The following is a 14,909-nucleotide window of genomic DNA, read 5'->3' as shown; positions in this document are numbered from 1 at the left end:
CCTCCTTCTCCGTGTGGGAGGGAGGAACCTGGACCCACCCCCCCCCCCCCCCCCCTCCCCCCCTTGGTTAACTCTATAGCTCTCCTATACTATATCTAAAGAGGAGTATTTTAAACATTTCTCCATGTGTCGGTGGCGCAGCCAAGATTTGTGTATAATCTAAACATGTTTATCATTCGCTTGTGTGCCTCAAAATAGCTTCATTTTTCTACGACAGAGATTATGGTAAGTGTATTGGGTGTTGTGGCACTAGAGAATTCGCAAATCCTTCTTTCTCTTCAAGAATCCACTCATTAAATCCTTTGCCTTCTTCTTCCGGCATGTTGCGTTGTCTCATCAAAATAGCTCCCACCACCAAGTTACTTCTCTGTATCCCTGCTAGGCCTGGGATCAGCTCCATGAGTTAAATTATAGAGCGAAAAAGTCATTAAGTGGGATAAAGATACAAGGAATCGATGGAGCAATTGATATTGTGCAGCTCTCATTTGTCTCCAGTCCAGTGCACATGAGCATTGGGGTGGTAAAGCCCGCTTTCTGTTTCCAGGTGAGCTCTCCAGCCAGTCCACAACTTATTTGAGGGCGATCAATAGCAGCAACACACACAGCCTACATGGATTCTGTGTGAAAATAAAGATGGAAAAATTACAGTCGTATAGTATCAGTAATATTACAGTGTTTTTAAAATCGTATGTGTATTATTTTGGATTGTAATATTATAACACAGAGACTAGAAAATATTTCATTTTAAAGCTATAGATTGTGCTGCAAATCCTGTTAGACAACGCAATAAACCAGATGATGCAAAACCCTTAATAACAGACGGTATCAACCATTCTTTGGTGTGTGTGGGCAGCTTTAAGACACCGTCTTGAGCCTGTCATTTTAATGGCTGTGTGGAAACTGCTGGATAAATGAGACAGACAGACAGTGTAGTCTAAAGAATTGTTCTGTTTTATTCTCTCCTTTCACGCACACACCCACCGAGGCGCAGGACATCTCTCTCTCCCCCTAATGACACGCAGATTTGACTTGTTCTCCTTTAATTACGTGACCCACCTGGCCCCAAAAGTCTTTCCTTATGGAAGCTAATCGCCAACTGGAGCTCTGGTTGGTTGTCATTACACAGACAAGCCAACTGCAGCTGTCTCAGAGATGGGAAATAAATGACTTGAGTACAGAGAGAATGTTGGCCCTTAACCAGTAGGAAATGTATCCATTAAAGTGACTTCACAAAACCTCAGATCAGGCAATCAATGACATTGGAGTCATCCACATTGATGATGTGTTGCTCATCATGATACTTGCAAGACAAAGTCTGTTTGTTTGCTTTTGTCATTAAAAACAAAATATGGACATGCGGTAGGCTACATGTGCCTGCTGGTCAATAATTCATACGAGGCATTCAGTATTTATGGAGTCCCACACACTGCTGCACAAGACCTTTGATGACACACTGACGTTAAATCCCCAGACCAGAGCAAGCAAACCATGAGATACAACATGACACTTTTAATTTGGACTTCAGCATTAAAAGAGGAGAACCTCGTGCTAAGACAGGCCAGGATGGTAAACTGGTCAGTTACCGAGTGTGAGAATAAAGTGTAGTATGGCCCAGAGCATGCCATAACATTGAGCCACGTAATGTGCTGAGAGTCAGCTCACTACACCATTGCATGCGGTTGGCTTGATGTGAATGAAATACCTTTTTTTTCCCTCACTGAAGTTTAGATGTTTCTTCCACAGCACATGCCTGTGTGTTCATGTGGAATGAGTCACTCATGCCTGTGGTCCACGGAGCCTCACAGCCCACTCACATCCTCACACTGCCAGGTTTCCCATGCAGCCTCTGTATCAATACCTAAAGCTTACATATCAGGCCCATTGAATAATGATTACTAGATCTGTGTGGTGGCCTACTAAACCTCGGTTCCTCCATCCTTGGGCTTCAGCCAAACTATAGTATTTTTCCCACCGTCTCTGTCTGTTCCTCTGTCAGTCAGCTCTCTTCTGTCTCGATCTGGGAGGCCAACCTTTCAGAATTTCCAATGATGCCTCGGAAATCTGTTTCCAGGGCAACCAGGGCACCAAATACTCTCCCAGCGGCTTCGTGCTTTGTTTACACTTTTCTTATCTCAGTGAAGATGTAGGTTGCTCTAAACAGACAAGGATGAGGCACAGGATGATGTCAGACCCAGTTAATGACCCGGTTAATCTTGTGTTACACACCCACATTATGAATCTCTTTTTTCTGATTTGCATCCCTGATTAATTGTATGTTATTACAAGTGTAGGTTTCAAGTTTTTACTAGAAGATAAAGATTTGCATTAGACTCCCCACATTATCCATATAATTGCTTGTGCTTAATTACACCACTGGGAAACATGGAACCTTAATAAAGACAGTCGATATATGATGCGCCGCTGCCGTAGCACTTAAAACTGACACCTTTCGTTATGTAACAGACACTGAAGACAATGTTTGAATGTGTTTCTGATTATTACCTCCTTTGTATATTGGACTTATTGAAAACCAACTCACGTCCACCACTTTTAAGCCTTGCGCTTGCGCGTAATGGAGCCCGGAGCTTTCCAAGTGTATGCTGAAATGAGAAAAGGCGGTCCCCTCCCATTCCTCAACAGAGGACGGTCCTCCACCTGCGAAAGATTTCACTTCATAAGTAACAACACGAGCCAGCGGGGTTTTCTTCACAGCGGGAGCTCTCAGATTTTAGCCAACGCAAAAGGCTTCCAGGCGATGCGTTTTTGGAGTTTCACCCTCTCGGCGTCCGACCAATGGACTGATGTTTCTTTACACCTCCGCTTTGAGAAATCTGTTTTTGGGAGTCAGAGTTTCGTGAAACTAAACTATGATTTGTGGCTGCGTTGAGGAATGTCTCCTGTATTCTTGTGTGACACAAGAACATCCAAACGCCCACGACTTGGTCAGGAAGAAAGCGGTACCCCTATTTGGATTATGTGTTTGACAAATGTAAACATATGGAAGAAATAAAAAAGTGAGCACATGGGAAACCCACCAGGAATGAATCGGTCCTTTATTAAGGTTTTGGCAGCTTTATTTACATATTTCATGGAGACAAACAACTTCAGGTACGCAAATTAATTTATCAAATATATGTAATTGTATGGACTGAAAACGAATTATTTCTCCCTTCTCAAGTTTGTATAATAAGATCATTTAGTCAAGTAATTGGCGCAATTAAAGAAACAACATGAAATGGGCCGTGACTTCTTTCTGCACAGACTAAGTTGGTAGGAATTGCTTGAGAGCTGCTTTGATTAGGATTAAAGTTGCTCCGCATTTTCAACTGCTTGAATTGCTTTTGTGAGCGCTAGTTGGACCTCGTGATAGCCTTTAGGTAAAATGTATAATATCATCATGCTGTTTGTTTTTTTGCCTGTAAGTACAATGACTGTATTGTGATATTTACGCACGTAGTATTATTAATTATTCTATTGAGTCATAATAACAACAATTTCACAACGTGTCACATGAAATTACAGCATGCTGTGATATCTGTGCAGTAATCTGGCATGATGTGACTAAAATATAGCTCTTTCTTGTGAAAAGAAAATGCCCACATTGTCGAAATCACGCAAGATTCGTCTGATACGTGTATTCTCTTAAACGCTTTTTCTAGTTTCCCTGTGCTTGCCCATCACTCCCAGGCAGCTGTTATGCGAGAGATAAGGTTTAACTCCTGGTTTTCAGCCGGGACTTTAGTCTGATAATGTAATTTCTCTCTCTCTCTCTCTCTCTCTCTCTCTGTGTGTGTGTGTGTGTGTGTGTTTGTGTGTGTGTGTGTGTGTGTGTGTGTGTGTGTGTGTGTGTGTGTGTGTGTGTGTGTGTGTGTGTGTGTGTGTGGTTGTGTGTGTGTTTGTTTCAGAGTTGTGGATGCCAAGGAGCACGATTCCAGATCATCCTCCAACATGTCTCCATCAGACTTTCTAGACTCACTCATGGGTCGCACGTCCGGGTATGATGCACGAATAAGACCGAACTTTAAAGGTTTGTTTATCATTGTCTTTGTCTTTCGGATATTTTCACACACCTCACTTTACACAAAGTGTCCCCTTTACAACAAAAACACAGAAACAGATTGTGTGAGTATTTCTGCATGCAGAATACAGTATCCACCTCCCCCTAAACACACCAGACTTTAGCTCTATTACTTATCTGGAGATCCATTGACTGTTGTCTGATGCTAAGATACCATGCTGCCAGTCCTCTTATAAGAACAATAAAGCACTTCAGTTGAAAGTAACATTGTTGTCCTGGCTTGAATTGAATCATTGTAACATCACACACCTGATTTCATTGGGTAAAATGTCAGAAACAATCCGCATCTCCAATTAAGTCATAATTTGGAAACCGAAAAAAAGCTTGTAACTACAGTCACAGTTGCAGACAGGGGTGCCACAATGGCAGGCCAAGTGATGATTGATGCCCCCGTGGCAAGGCTGCAGGCTACTGACTTCCTGTGTTGTTGATGTTGATGCTGGGGACAGACACAGCATCTGTCACTGGAACGGAGCTGAGTGAGAAGAGGGTGGCCCGCTGGGGCTCAGGCCCGCTCCAAGCTGGGTCAGGTGGACTGGGATTTGTTTGTTTGGGGAGTTATTTGCAGCAGCCAAGACAGTGTAGCAGGGGGTTTGATGAGCGGGATTCAGAAACACATGGCCCAGATATTTCCTCTCCATCTGGTAAAGAAAAAGGAAGATGTTGACAAGATTGCTGAAATGGACATAAGATGGGAGGAGGACAGCCTGTTTAACACCGGCTGGCATTTTCAGAGGAGGGATGAAGTGAAAGCAACTATTTCTAGCTAATGAAGAGAGGATTAGCACACATGGATTAAAAGGCATTAAGCATGATTTTTAATGTTGCTGATTGTATTTGTATTGGCTCTGTATTTTAAAATTAATCATCTCACAGCTAAAAAACAAACACTATTTTCTAAACCCACAGCGATGTAAACAGAGGATTTTGGTTGCAAACCTGCTAGTCGTACTTTGAAGAGTGTTGAACTGTATTTCTGAAGGCTGACCTAGATTTCCTTGCTGAGTTTGTTGAGAGGAGGTTCTGCTTTATTTTTCTGCTACTGCTGTTAAATGTAGCTACCTGACGACAAACTGAGGCAAATATTAATACCAAGTGCTATGCAATATTGATGAGGAAAGCACAGGGGAAGGGCACTGTGACAGGTTTACAACTTCACTTATCAGATAGGGAAAAGAGATTTGCTGTGACTTTCAAGCTGCCAAGCCTTGCAAAGAGATGTCTGTTCAGGCCACAAGAAGGACTCTACTCATTATACTGTAGCATGCTGGGTACTGCTCACAGTGTTGGGAGGATACTGGAACTAACAGATCGTTGTACGGCTGCAACTGACGAGTAAACTCATAGATAACCTGTATATTACGGTCTTGATTAATCATTTAGTACATTGAGAAATATTTAAATTGCTTGCTTTTTTTCTGAATAGTCCAGAACCCAAAGATATTTTGTGATGTATCATAGAAGATTAAAAAAAATATTCCCAATTTGGAAGCAGGAACCAGGGATTTATTTGGCAGTTTTGTTTTTTAAAAATTACCTAAACGATTAAGTGAATATCAAAATAGCTGCAGGTTAATTACCTGTTCATCGACAAATCAATTATTCGGCTAAAAGAAAAAATGTACATTGCGTTGACCAGAAAAAGTTATTATACAGATACCAATTATGGTATGTTGTTGAGTACAACTGGATTCTAATAAAATTCAGCAATATTTATGTTACGATATGTGATCTTTTGTGTCTGGTTTTAGCATGCGATCTGTCACCATCCACTCCTGGAGCTCCTATGAAAGAAGGAAACAAGAGAACCGGTGCTTGTTGATAATGCATGTTGACACACACACACAGTGAAACAGCAGCTTGTGAACCAACAGACCCAAATTTCCTGATGAAACATCTCCACCGCTCCAAACCCAGTCGTCCTTGTGGTTCAAGGCTTTTTCCTGTCATGTCATTGTCATTCCGTTTCACAGGTCCCCCCCCCACCCGTAAAAGTTACATGCAATATTTTCATCAACAGTTTCGGCTCTGTCACAGAGACAACTACGCTGAGTTCCTCTGGCATTTTGGCTGATTTCTGCACAATGTGTTATCTATCCCTCAACCTGCAGGTCCACCAGTTAATGTTACCTGCAACATATTTATCAACAGCTTTGGTTCTATAGCAGAAACTACAATGGTGAGTTGAGCATTATGCGCATGTCCTAAAGTCCTGACCCTTGCTCAGGAGTTAAGACTTAATCATCTTGTTTCTTTACCTAATCTACTTTGTTTTAAACCTTTATCATTGCTGCGTCTTCCCCTGCCATAACACTTAACTTTTGCCATTAAAAATAGTCTATTGGCAGTTCCATTGGGGAACACAGACATTATAGATGCAAAACATGTTCTCTGGCTATCCAAAGAAGTATTGGTTTCCTCTCCCATGATGCCCCTTATACATGTGTTAGTCCAGGTTCAATAAATAATACGATAAATCCCAACCAGTAAGTCACTTAAAGTGCAGCCGATAACGGTGGGTGGCGGGGCTCAGGCTTTCAAACAAGCTGATCTGTGATGTGTGAAAAGCATCCAGCTGCTTAGGGGGTAAAAATATAAAAACCTGTGAGGCTGCATGAAAACTCATCACGATCAAAGGATTCATAATGAGTGATGATAACTACTTCGATTGTGAATGAAGGATGTTAATTTGCGCAGGAGCTGACGCTCATACGATTGCCAGGGAATTACGCAGCTTTAGACACGCATGCAAATATTTGGAACCGCCAATATTCTGATGAAATGTCAAACAACATAAGGGCCTCTCATCATCATGACATATCAATTACTCTGAGCAACTCAGCTTTGTGACTCTAACTGATACTAACTGCACTGTCTGAGATTTCCTCATCAGCCACTTCATCTTATAACTCCACCATTAGCTTCTATAATGGATATTACATAATTATGGTTAATAAAAAAAAGTTATTACGATCAGTGTTTTGCAAATGCAACTTTCAACAACATGTCATTTTTGATATGAAGTATGTATGAGTATGAAATGTAAGATTAAACACACCTGGTGTTGCTGGATGATTTTTTTGTTCCTCATCCATTTAATGATCTATCATGTGTTTTTAAATGTTTTGCATCTCGCAACAGTTGCAATTGGGTGAATGTGACAGTGTAAAGTAAAAAGTAAAGAAGTATTTGCAGCAAAATTTAAAGTTTCAGTTGGCAACTCATTATGCACATGTGCCCTTCCTGAGCATGATTGTATATTGTGTATTATGTATATGCATTCAGAGCATTTTAATGTTGAAGTTGGTTAAAGTGGAGATCATTTTAACTGCTTTATTCACTGTTGTGTAAATACCTACTAAAATGCATCTTTATTTTTTAAGATGATCCAATATTTTCATCTAGCTGTCAAATAAAGTAATGGAGTAAAATATATCCCTCTGAAATATGGTGAAGTGGAAATATAAAGTACCATAAAATGGAAATTCTCAAGTGAAGTACAAACACCTCAGAATACTACTTGAAAATGTACAGTTACATTCTACTATTCAAGAAACAAACGTGAACATTTAGGTGTTACATTTGGTATAGATGCTTGCTATTGTTATCATTTTGTCTATGATAGATGCGTATTTTGAATAATCATGAAGATGCAGTGTTTCTATTTCTTCTCATCAAAAGGTGTATATGTAATATTTAAAGCTGATACCGATGACTGCTTTCTCATAACCCCAATCACTGGATTACAAAATATGCAAAGCTGCTTGTCATCTCTGCAGGATTACAGAGTGAATATATTCCTGCGGCAGAAGTGGAATGACCCTCGGCTGGCGTACAGTAAATACCCAGATTCCTCCCTCGACCTGGACCCGTCCATGTTGGACTCCATATGGAAGCCAGACCTCTTCTTTGCCAACGAGAAAGGGGCCAACTTCCATGATGTCACCACAGACAACAAGCTGCTGCGGATCTTCAAGGATGGGACTGTCCTCTACAGTATCAGGTGAGGTGTTGCATGTGTTGTTATAAACAACAACAACAACAACAACAACAACAGAATAAAAAATGACTTCAAGAATTAAAGATGGAGCTTCACACTACAGCTGAACCATTCAGTTGATTATGTGATTAGTTGATGAACAGAAAATTAATTTGCATCTATTTTGATAATTGGTTAATTAAGTTAAGAAAAAATGAACAATCAAAAACTTAAATGTAGATATATTCCAGTTTTCTTTTTGATAATAAATGGTAACATTTGGTATTGTACAGTAGGTCTGTAGCTGAGGCCGGAATCTGTTCTGAGAGAATAAAATGATACGGCGGAGAACCAAAAGCTCCGATGCACAGCTCACCCCAGGACATGTTCACTCATTGCTTTTCTTACATTTCCTCTCAAACATCAAAGAGTGTCAATCTAAACGATACAGTTATAAATGGATTGTATCTCATTATAATCACTCCTTTGAAATGTCATCATTCGCTGAAGTACAGTACATCCTCGTGTCTGAAGTAGATTTTTAATAAAAGAATACAGATTGCAAAGTTAATCTCAGGGAAATAGTTGAGAATCCAGAGCGAATATAAAAATGTGAATCCTTCTTCGTGTTGGTCTCTCCGCAAGCAGGATTTCTGTACTACATAAAGAGCATTGTGGAAGACTCTGAAACATCCAGGCAAGAATGGATGACATGTTAAAGGCCCATTAGTCCAAACATTTGAGCAAAACCCAGTACAAGATATGAAAATATGTTTTATTTAATTTCAATACAACTTCAATTCCAATGCGGCTTTCGATTCTTTCTGCAATGATGCACTATGAAGCAGATCAATTTTGAGTCCATTTAGAGAGGCTCAGGTGTGGAGGCGCAGTGGGTCAACGGGAGGGATGAAAGGTGGTTAGCCACTCTCTCCATTCATGAGAGAAATGACAGAGTGAGCAGACTGTGGGCCACAATGCATCACAGAGACAATACGTTGAAGTAATGAAAGTGTGATGGGAACCTGCTGAAGGAAATCCGACATGATATGTCAGAGGCTATCGCACAGGAGAAAGAGACACACACACGATACAGAGATTACCAAAAAAAGTACCAACTGCAAGCCAATTATGTTCAATTCATGTTCCACTTGTTCAAGATTTATAATCAAATATATTCATTGGTGTGTTCACTGCATCTTATTTTGTGACTTTTCCTCGCATCATAGGTTGACTCTCATTCTGTCTTGCCCGATGGATCTGAAGAACTTTCCGATGGATGTCCAAACTTGTACCATGCAACTGGAAAGTTGTAAGCATTGCCTTTGTCTCAGTTTTGTCCCGGGCGCTTTCTACACTCGCATATCCAGATATTGATTAATCTATTCTTTTCTGTCACTAGTCGGGTACACCATGAATGACTTGATCTTCGAGTGGCTGGAGAACGGTGCGGTGCAGGTGTCAGACGGGCTCACGCTGCCTCAGTTCATTATGAGGGAAGAGAAGGAGCTGGGATACTGCACAAAACACTACAACACTGGTCAGAGGACCCACACACAACCACATGCTGCTTGTATTTCACACTCCTAACATTTCTCCTGGTCTGGTAGCTGAATTGTTTTTGTGTTCTAGGTAAATTCACCTGTATAGAAGTAAAATTTCATCTGGAGAGACAGATGGGGTACTACCTGATCCAGATGTACATTCCTTCCCTCCTCATTGTCATCCTCTCATGGGTGTCGTTTTGGATCAATATGGATGCTGCTCCCGCCAGAGTGGCGCTGGGCATCACCACTGTGCTAACCATGACCACCCAAAGCTCCGGCTCCAGAGCATCTCTTCCAAAGGTGAAACCTCACTTAGTTGACCCAGCTGCATATATGTTTTGAATATGCAGGTCTAGAAAACCTTGTGCTTGTATCAAATCTATAGGTCTCAATCATGGAAAATCACATAAAAACCTCTTATGTTGGAACATATTGAGAGACATCTTATTTCAGGGATGAGTAAACCCTAAGTGTGCAGCTCTTTTGACCTGGTTGGTGCATTCAACATTTTTGTTCCAGCCGTGCCATCTAAAGCGTGTGTACATTGCCAACAGCGCTGGCAGTCTATGGTAGCTTATTTTCAATCAGGGTAAACTGCTGTGCTCGTTTTGTGAAGGGTACTACAGGCAATGAGAGATGAATCTTGATGATCAGTCACTCTCCACGCAGCAGTCTGCACCCGAGCACCGAAGGCCTCGGCCACGTCAGAGGTTCTCACATAAAAGACACGCAAGCTGATAAATATTTAAACAGAAGCCTTTGAGAGCTCAGATTTAAGAAAACAATAACTTAATATGCCTTAACCGCCCTCAAAAAGCTGAGTTGTTTTCTCCCCATGCTAATCAGCTGCCATGGAGTTAGGTGGTCACACTGATGAACAGTAAAGAATGTCAGCTTCATCCTCACTTTCCAAAAAGAAACATATCCAAAACAGTGCTAGAGTTACAACCTAATAATACAGTTCTCTTTCTATTGGTAGTGAAGGAAGCAATTATTTCCTGCTGTTTATTGCCACACAATCACTGATATTATTGGCAGCTCTGATACATTTGTTTGAAAATATATTAATGACATTTAGAAATCTTGGTTAACTGACATAATGAGCAAGATAAATGGAGAAAAAAATAAAGAAAACGGAGTAGATCATACAGATCTAGGGCTTAAAATGAATACAGAAAGATCTACCAATAAAAAAATCAAATCGACCAATATTTCAAGTCAAAGCGTGAATTCATACTATATTTGAACTGTTAGCTGATGCTGTCACCTTGGAGGATCTAACAAAGGAAATCTGTCTTCTCTTCCAGGTCTCCTACGTGAAAGCCATTGATATCTGGATGGCTGTGTGTCTGCTCTTTGTATTTGCTGCACTGCTAGAATATGCTGGGGTTAATTTTGTCTCCAGGCAACAGAAAGAGTTCCTTCGCCTGAGGCGAAGACAGAGGAGGAATCACAAGGTATGCTTCCAAAGTCTTTACAATGTTGGTGTTTGGTTATCAAACTTTTTAGCCACATTAAGTGTCCACAGCAAAATCCATCTGTTGTCTGCACCACTTTGTTGCAGACTGGAATTTTGTACAGGCATTCATGGTACCCAGAGGATGAATTGTAATGACTTCTGTGATAATCTGACTGGCCAGGTCAAAGGTCAAATCTTTCACTTATCAGTGAAATATCTCAACATCTGCGTACCAGGTCAATAGGTTACAAATTTGGCACAGGCTCCCAAACGATGGATCCAAATAACTTGACGATGCCATGGACACCATGAGGTTGACCTGTGTCATTTTCATTGAGATGTTTCAATATCTGCATTATATCTGCTGAACGTTATGTCTGCTAAATGTTAGCATTGATATTGTAAGTATGTAAGCATGCTGACGCTTTTAGCTCAAAGCAATGCTGTGGGTAACTTTGACCTTATAGACTCTTGTTGGAATATTTATGTAGTATGACTAGGAAATCAATATTAATTCCCTAAGCAGTGGTTTATCGTTAAAGTACATCAGGTTGTCTTTTTTTAAATTTAAAACTGTTATCTCATGATTAGTGTTCATGTTCACATTGCTAACAGCAACACTGAGCCAGCGGCCAGTAAGAAGAGCTGCAATCTTTTAAAAAAAAGACCAAGCAAGTTCATTCTGTCCACGAATGCATGTGTTTTTCCAGGACGATGAAGGCCGCTTTAATTTCGCTGGCTACAAAATGAGTCAGTGTCTCCCAACGAAGGACGGCTCAGCTGTCAAGAACGCTGTTCCAGCTGCGAACCCTCAACCATCAGTCCCCAAGGACATCGACACCATGAGGAAGAAGTATGTGGACAGGGCTAAGAGGATAGACACCATCTCCAGGGCCGCCTTTCCTATGGCATTCCTCATCTTCAATGTCTTCTACTGGGTCACCTACAAGATCATCAGGTATGAGGACATCCACCAGAAGTAAAGACTTAACCCTGGACAAACAACATTTATTTTTTAATTTCTCAGATTGAGAAATGCTTGGAAAGCCCAGTGAGAGGAGATGGGAGAATGTGCATTGAGAGGACCCATGGTGGTGATGAAGGTGTTGTTCTTTCAGGGATAATGTATAATGTTCATGCATCGTACAGTAATGCTCATGTTCGGACATTGCGAGCAGCTCTTGAGACGCTGATGATTTTTGTTGTTGTTGTTGACCTGCTGCATAACATTTCCTGACAGATCTGGAAAAATGGTTTTAACTCGAGGCTCAGTAACATGCTGGAGAAGATGGACCAATTTTTTCTTAATCAATTTTGCCTTGGCATCTGTACAAGGAACAAAGAAACATTCCATGGAGTTGTAACTGTAAGGTAGCGTAATTAGACACTCAAACACTTTTTTGTGATTGCAAAAAAAAGGATGTTTAGGACTCTTTTATATTGTACTATTGTCATGGCACTTCCTCTCCGTTTGTATAAAATAAAGCAGCATAGCGTACGGGCAACAAAAAGCACACACAGACACATCGGTCAGACATTAGGCAGCAGCACACATTTCAGGCATGAGCGCGAACAAAGCAGATGAAAATTGGATACTGAATTTTTATGAAATACTTGAGGCCTTAGACATCAAAGATTTGGAGAGACGAAGTGCTTCTCTATTTTTCAAGCATCTCCTCTTGTTCAGTGGTCTATCAGAGCCGAATGCAGCGTTTGATCTTTTCTACCTGTGGCCACACGTCCACTTGTTGTTTGGTGTATTATAAATCATATTCTTGGACAAGGGAGGTTACTTAAAATCAATGTAAGTTTATTCCAATGTTAAAAAAAACCACATTTTTCATTTCTATTCTAAAATAATCTAAACAAATATATCATATATTTCACAGGCTAGGTTCATAAAAGTACAATTGGCCAAGTGTATAGGTTAGCCCACAAACTGTGAACACGCACTGCATTACTCAATGGTGTCATATGTCCATATGCACATGTATTCATTTATGTTCCAGGTAAATACTCCAGGTATCTTTGGTATGGTTTTAGAGTTTGAGCCTATGTTTTTTGTAGATTTAGTGTGATGAAATATTTATTGTAATGGAGGAAAGGTTATGTTTATTAAAAAAAGAATAGCTTTCTGTATACTTCTACAACCTCCGCTGTGGCCTGTTTCCCTTCACTTGGCGTGTTTGTTGCTGGATGATGACATGTGTTTGTAGATGGATTCAACAGTGAAGGACAGAACTGCATAACATTGATGGTACAGAGCAGCTAGTGGTGCTTGCACTCCTGATATACTGTGGTGAACAACTCCTTTTTTGAATGCTATTCCTTATTTGCTGGTCCGTACATCAATAAACTTGACTGCACCATATTTACTTTACTTCCACTTCTCCTGTCATGTATATGGTTGGGGGCTTTGTTTTATATTATCATGCATTTGTTGGTGCAATTACACTATATATAATTTATTTGCATGTAAGAAAGGAATAGATGGGAAGCCTTTTCAGAAGAAAATAACTGACAAAATAAAGCACAAACACGTGGAAATGCTTTTAGCTCGCTGCTTGAAGATCAAATCAAAGAAAAGGACAAACAGTCTCCTCACCGAGCACCTTGAGTCAGGGTGATGACGCGCGCCGTGGATCGCTGGGTGGTCTGGGGTGACACAGATACGATCTGACAGCAGGGTTTCCATTAATGCATGGTAATGGACTTCACACTGTAGTGTTGTGTCCATTAGGTTGGGGCTTACCGATCAGTTAAATGGAAAAGAGTTGCGAGGCATTCACAGACAGGAGAGGACAATTGACATTTATAATAAAGATGCTTCTTCAGCTCTTTCCACCTGTTGTAACTGCACGTGTGCTCAGACAAAAGCAATGAATAACCCAAATATATCATTCTTAAAGAGACAGGAGTGGCCACACCAGCTCTCTATATCCTGTAATTACATTGTCCTAAAAATAATGCTATTCATTCTCATACTGTGGGTAATGCCAGGATCCATCAATCTTATATTAATCTAAAAGATGAATAATACATGGCCTGTGGTAGGTTTTCTGAAAAGGTTGCATGAATCATATAACTACTATTTTAATGCACAACACACAGGGATTATGAACGAATCAATAACACCAATCCTAGCATGGATAGACCATCCATTTCACCGACACAGCCTTCCATCTCTGCAGTTTGTTATTGCAGTTTTGAATATGCAGGGATGCAAAAGCCTTTACGCAATCAAGTTCAGTATAACGGCTTATGAAAAGGAGAATAATTTGCAGCTTACGATTGTGTTAAAGAGGGAAAACAACTTTCCATCGTTGATTAAGGTTTAGGGAAGCTGCTCTGTGAGGTCGGAGAGAGGCGAGAAATGAGTGTTGCCATAGCAACAGCACAGCAATTGAGAAGGCCGGTGTGTGAGAGGAAAGTCGGAAATGAATAAGGGTCGAGAACACCGGAGCATGGTTTTGCCAAAAGTACATCTCTTATGCCTGAACATGAACACTACACTAACTTAAACATTTCCAACATTCTGCTGTTTCCTGCAGTTTATTCAGAGGGTTATGCTTCCATGGCACTCATTAAACAACAAAACAGGCACCGAGGGACAGCCCATGTCATTTATGGTATATCTGCTGTATGAATGCTGTACCAAAATCGGTACGTGGCACTTCAGCAACATAAATATTGCTAGTTAGTGTGAAACCATCTGCAGGCTGGTAGTATTGATCTCTCCTCCCTAGCTCAGAGTAGCCTAGAATCACAGGGAACAGTGTTTCAATAGGCCGTTAAAATGAAGTCTGCAGAGCTAAACCATCTCCTCGACACATGAGAAGCTATCTT

The 14,909-nt window shown here is 40.7% G+C and overlaps 1 protein-coding gene across 1 annotated transcript; it reads left to right on the top strand.

The window, feature by feature from the left end:
• Window positions 1-2,637: 2,637 nt before the first annotated feature.
• glra2 (glycine receptor, alpha 2) lies at window positions 2,638-13,480 on the top strand. Its single transcript, XM_031869409.1, has 9 exons — window positions 2,638-3,108; window positions 3,906-4,027; window positions 6,190-6,257; window positions 7,858-8,081; window positions 9,287-9,369; window positions 9,460-9,597; window positions 9,690-9,904; window positions 10,912-11,061; window positions 11,774-13,480. The coding sequence occupies exons 1-9, from the start codon at window positions 3,023-3,025 to the stop codon at window positions 12,044-12,046; spliced, it is 1,359 nt and encodes a 452-aa protein (XP_031725269.1). The 5' UTR covers window positions 2,638-3,022; the 3' UTR covers window positions 12,047-13,480.
• Window positions 13,481-14,909: the final 1,429 nt, after the last annotated feature.

Source organism: Anarrhichthys ocellatus, unplaced genomic scaffold (genome assembly GCF_004355925.1).
Source record: "Anarrhichthys ocellatus isolate YVR2014 unplaced genomic scaffold, GSC_Weel_1.0 scaffold47, whole genome shotgun sequence".
NCBI lineage: Eukaryota > Metazoa > Chordata > Actinopteri > Perciformes > Anarhichadidae > Anarrhichthys > Anarrhichthys ocellatus.
Note: the sequence above shows the minus strand (reverse complement) of the source record. Positions and strands in the feature narration are given on the sequence as shown.

Bases quoted from the DNA above. Each gene is read 5' to 3' on its own strand.
- glra2 (XM_031869409.1), top strand. From the start codon at position 3,023: ATGGGAAACCCACCAGGAATGAATCGGTCCTTTATTAAGGTTTTGGCA. The intron at 3,109-3,905 runs GTACGCAAATTA...TGTTTGTTTCAG, and splicing joins ATGGAGACAAACAACTTCAG to AGTTGTGGATGCCAAGGAGC. The intron at 8,082-9,286 runs GTGAGGTGTTGC...CTCGCATCATAG, and splicing joins ACTGTCCTCTACAGTATCAG to GTTGACTCTCATTCTGTCTT.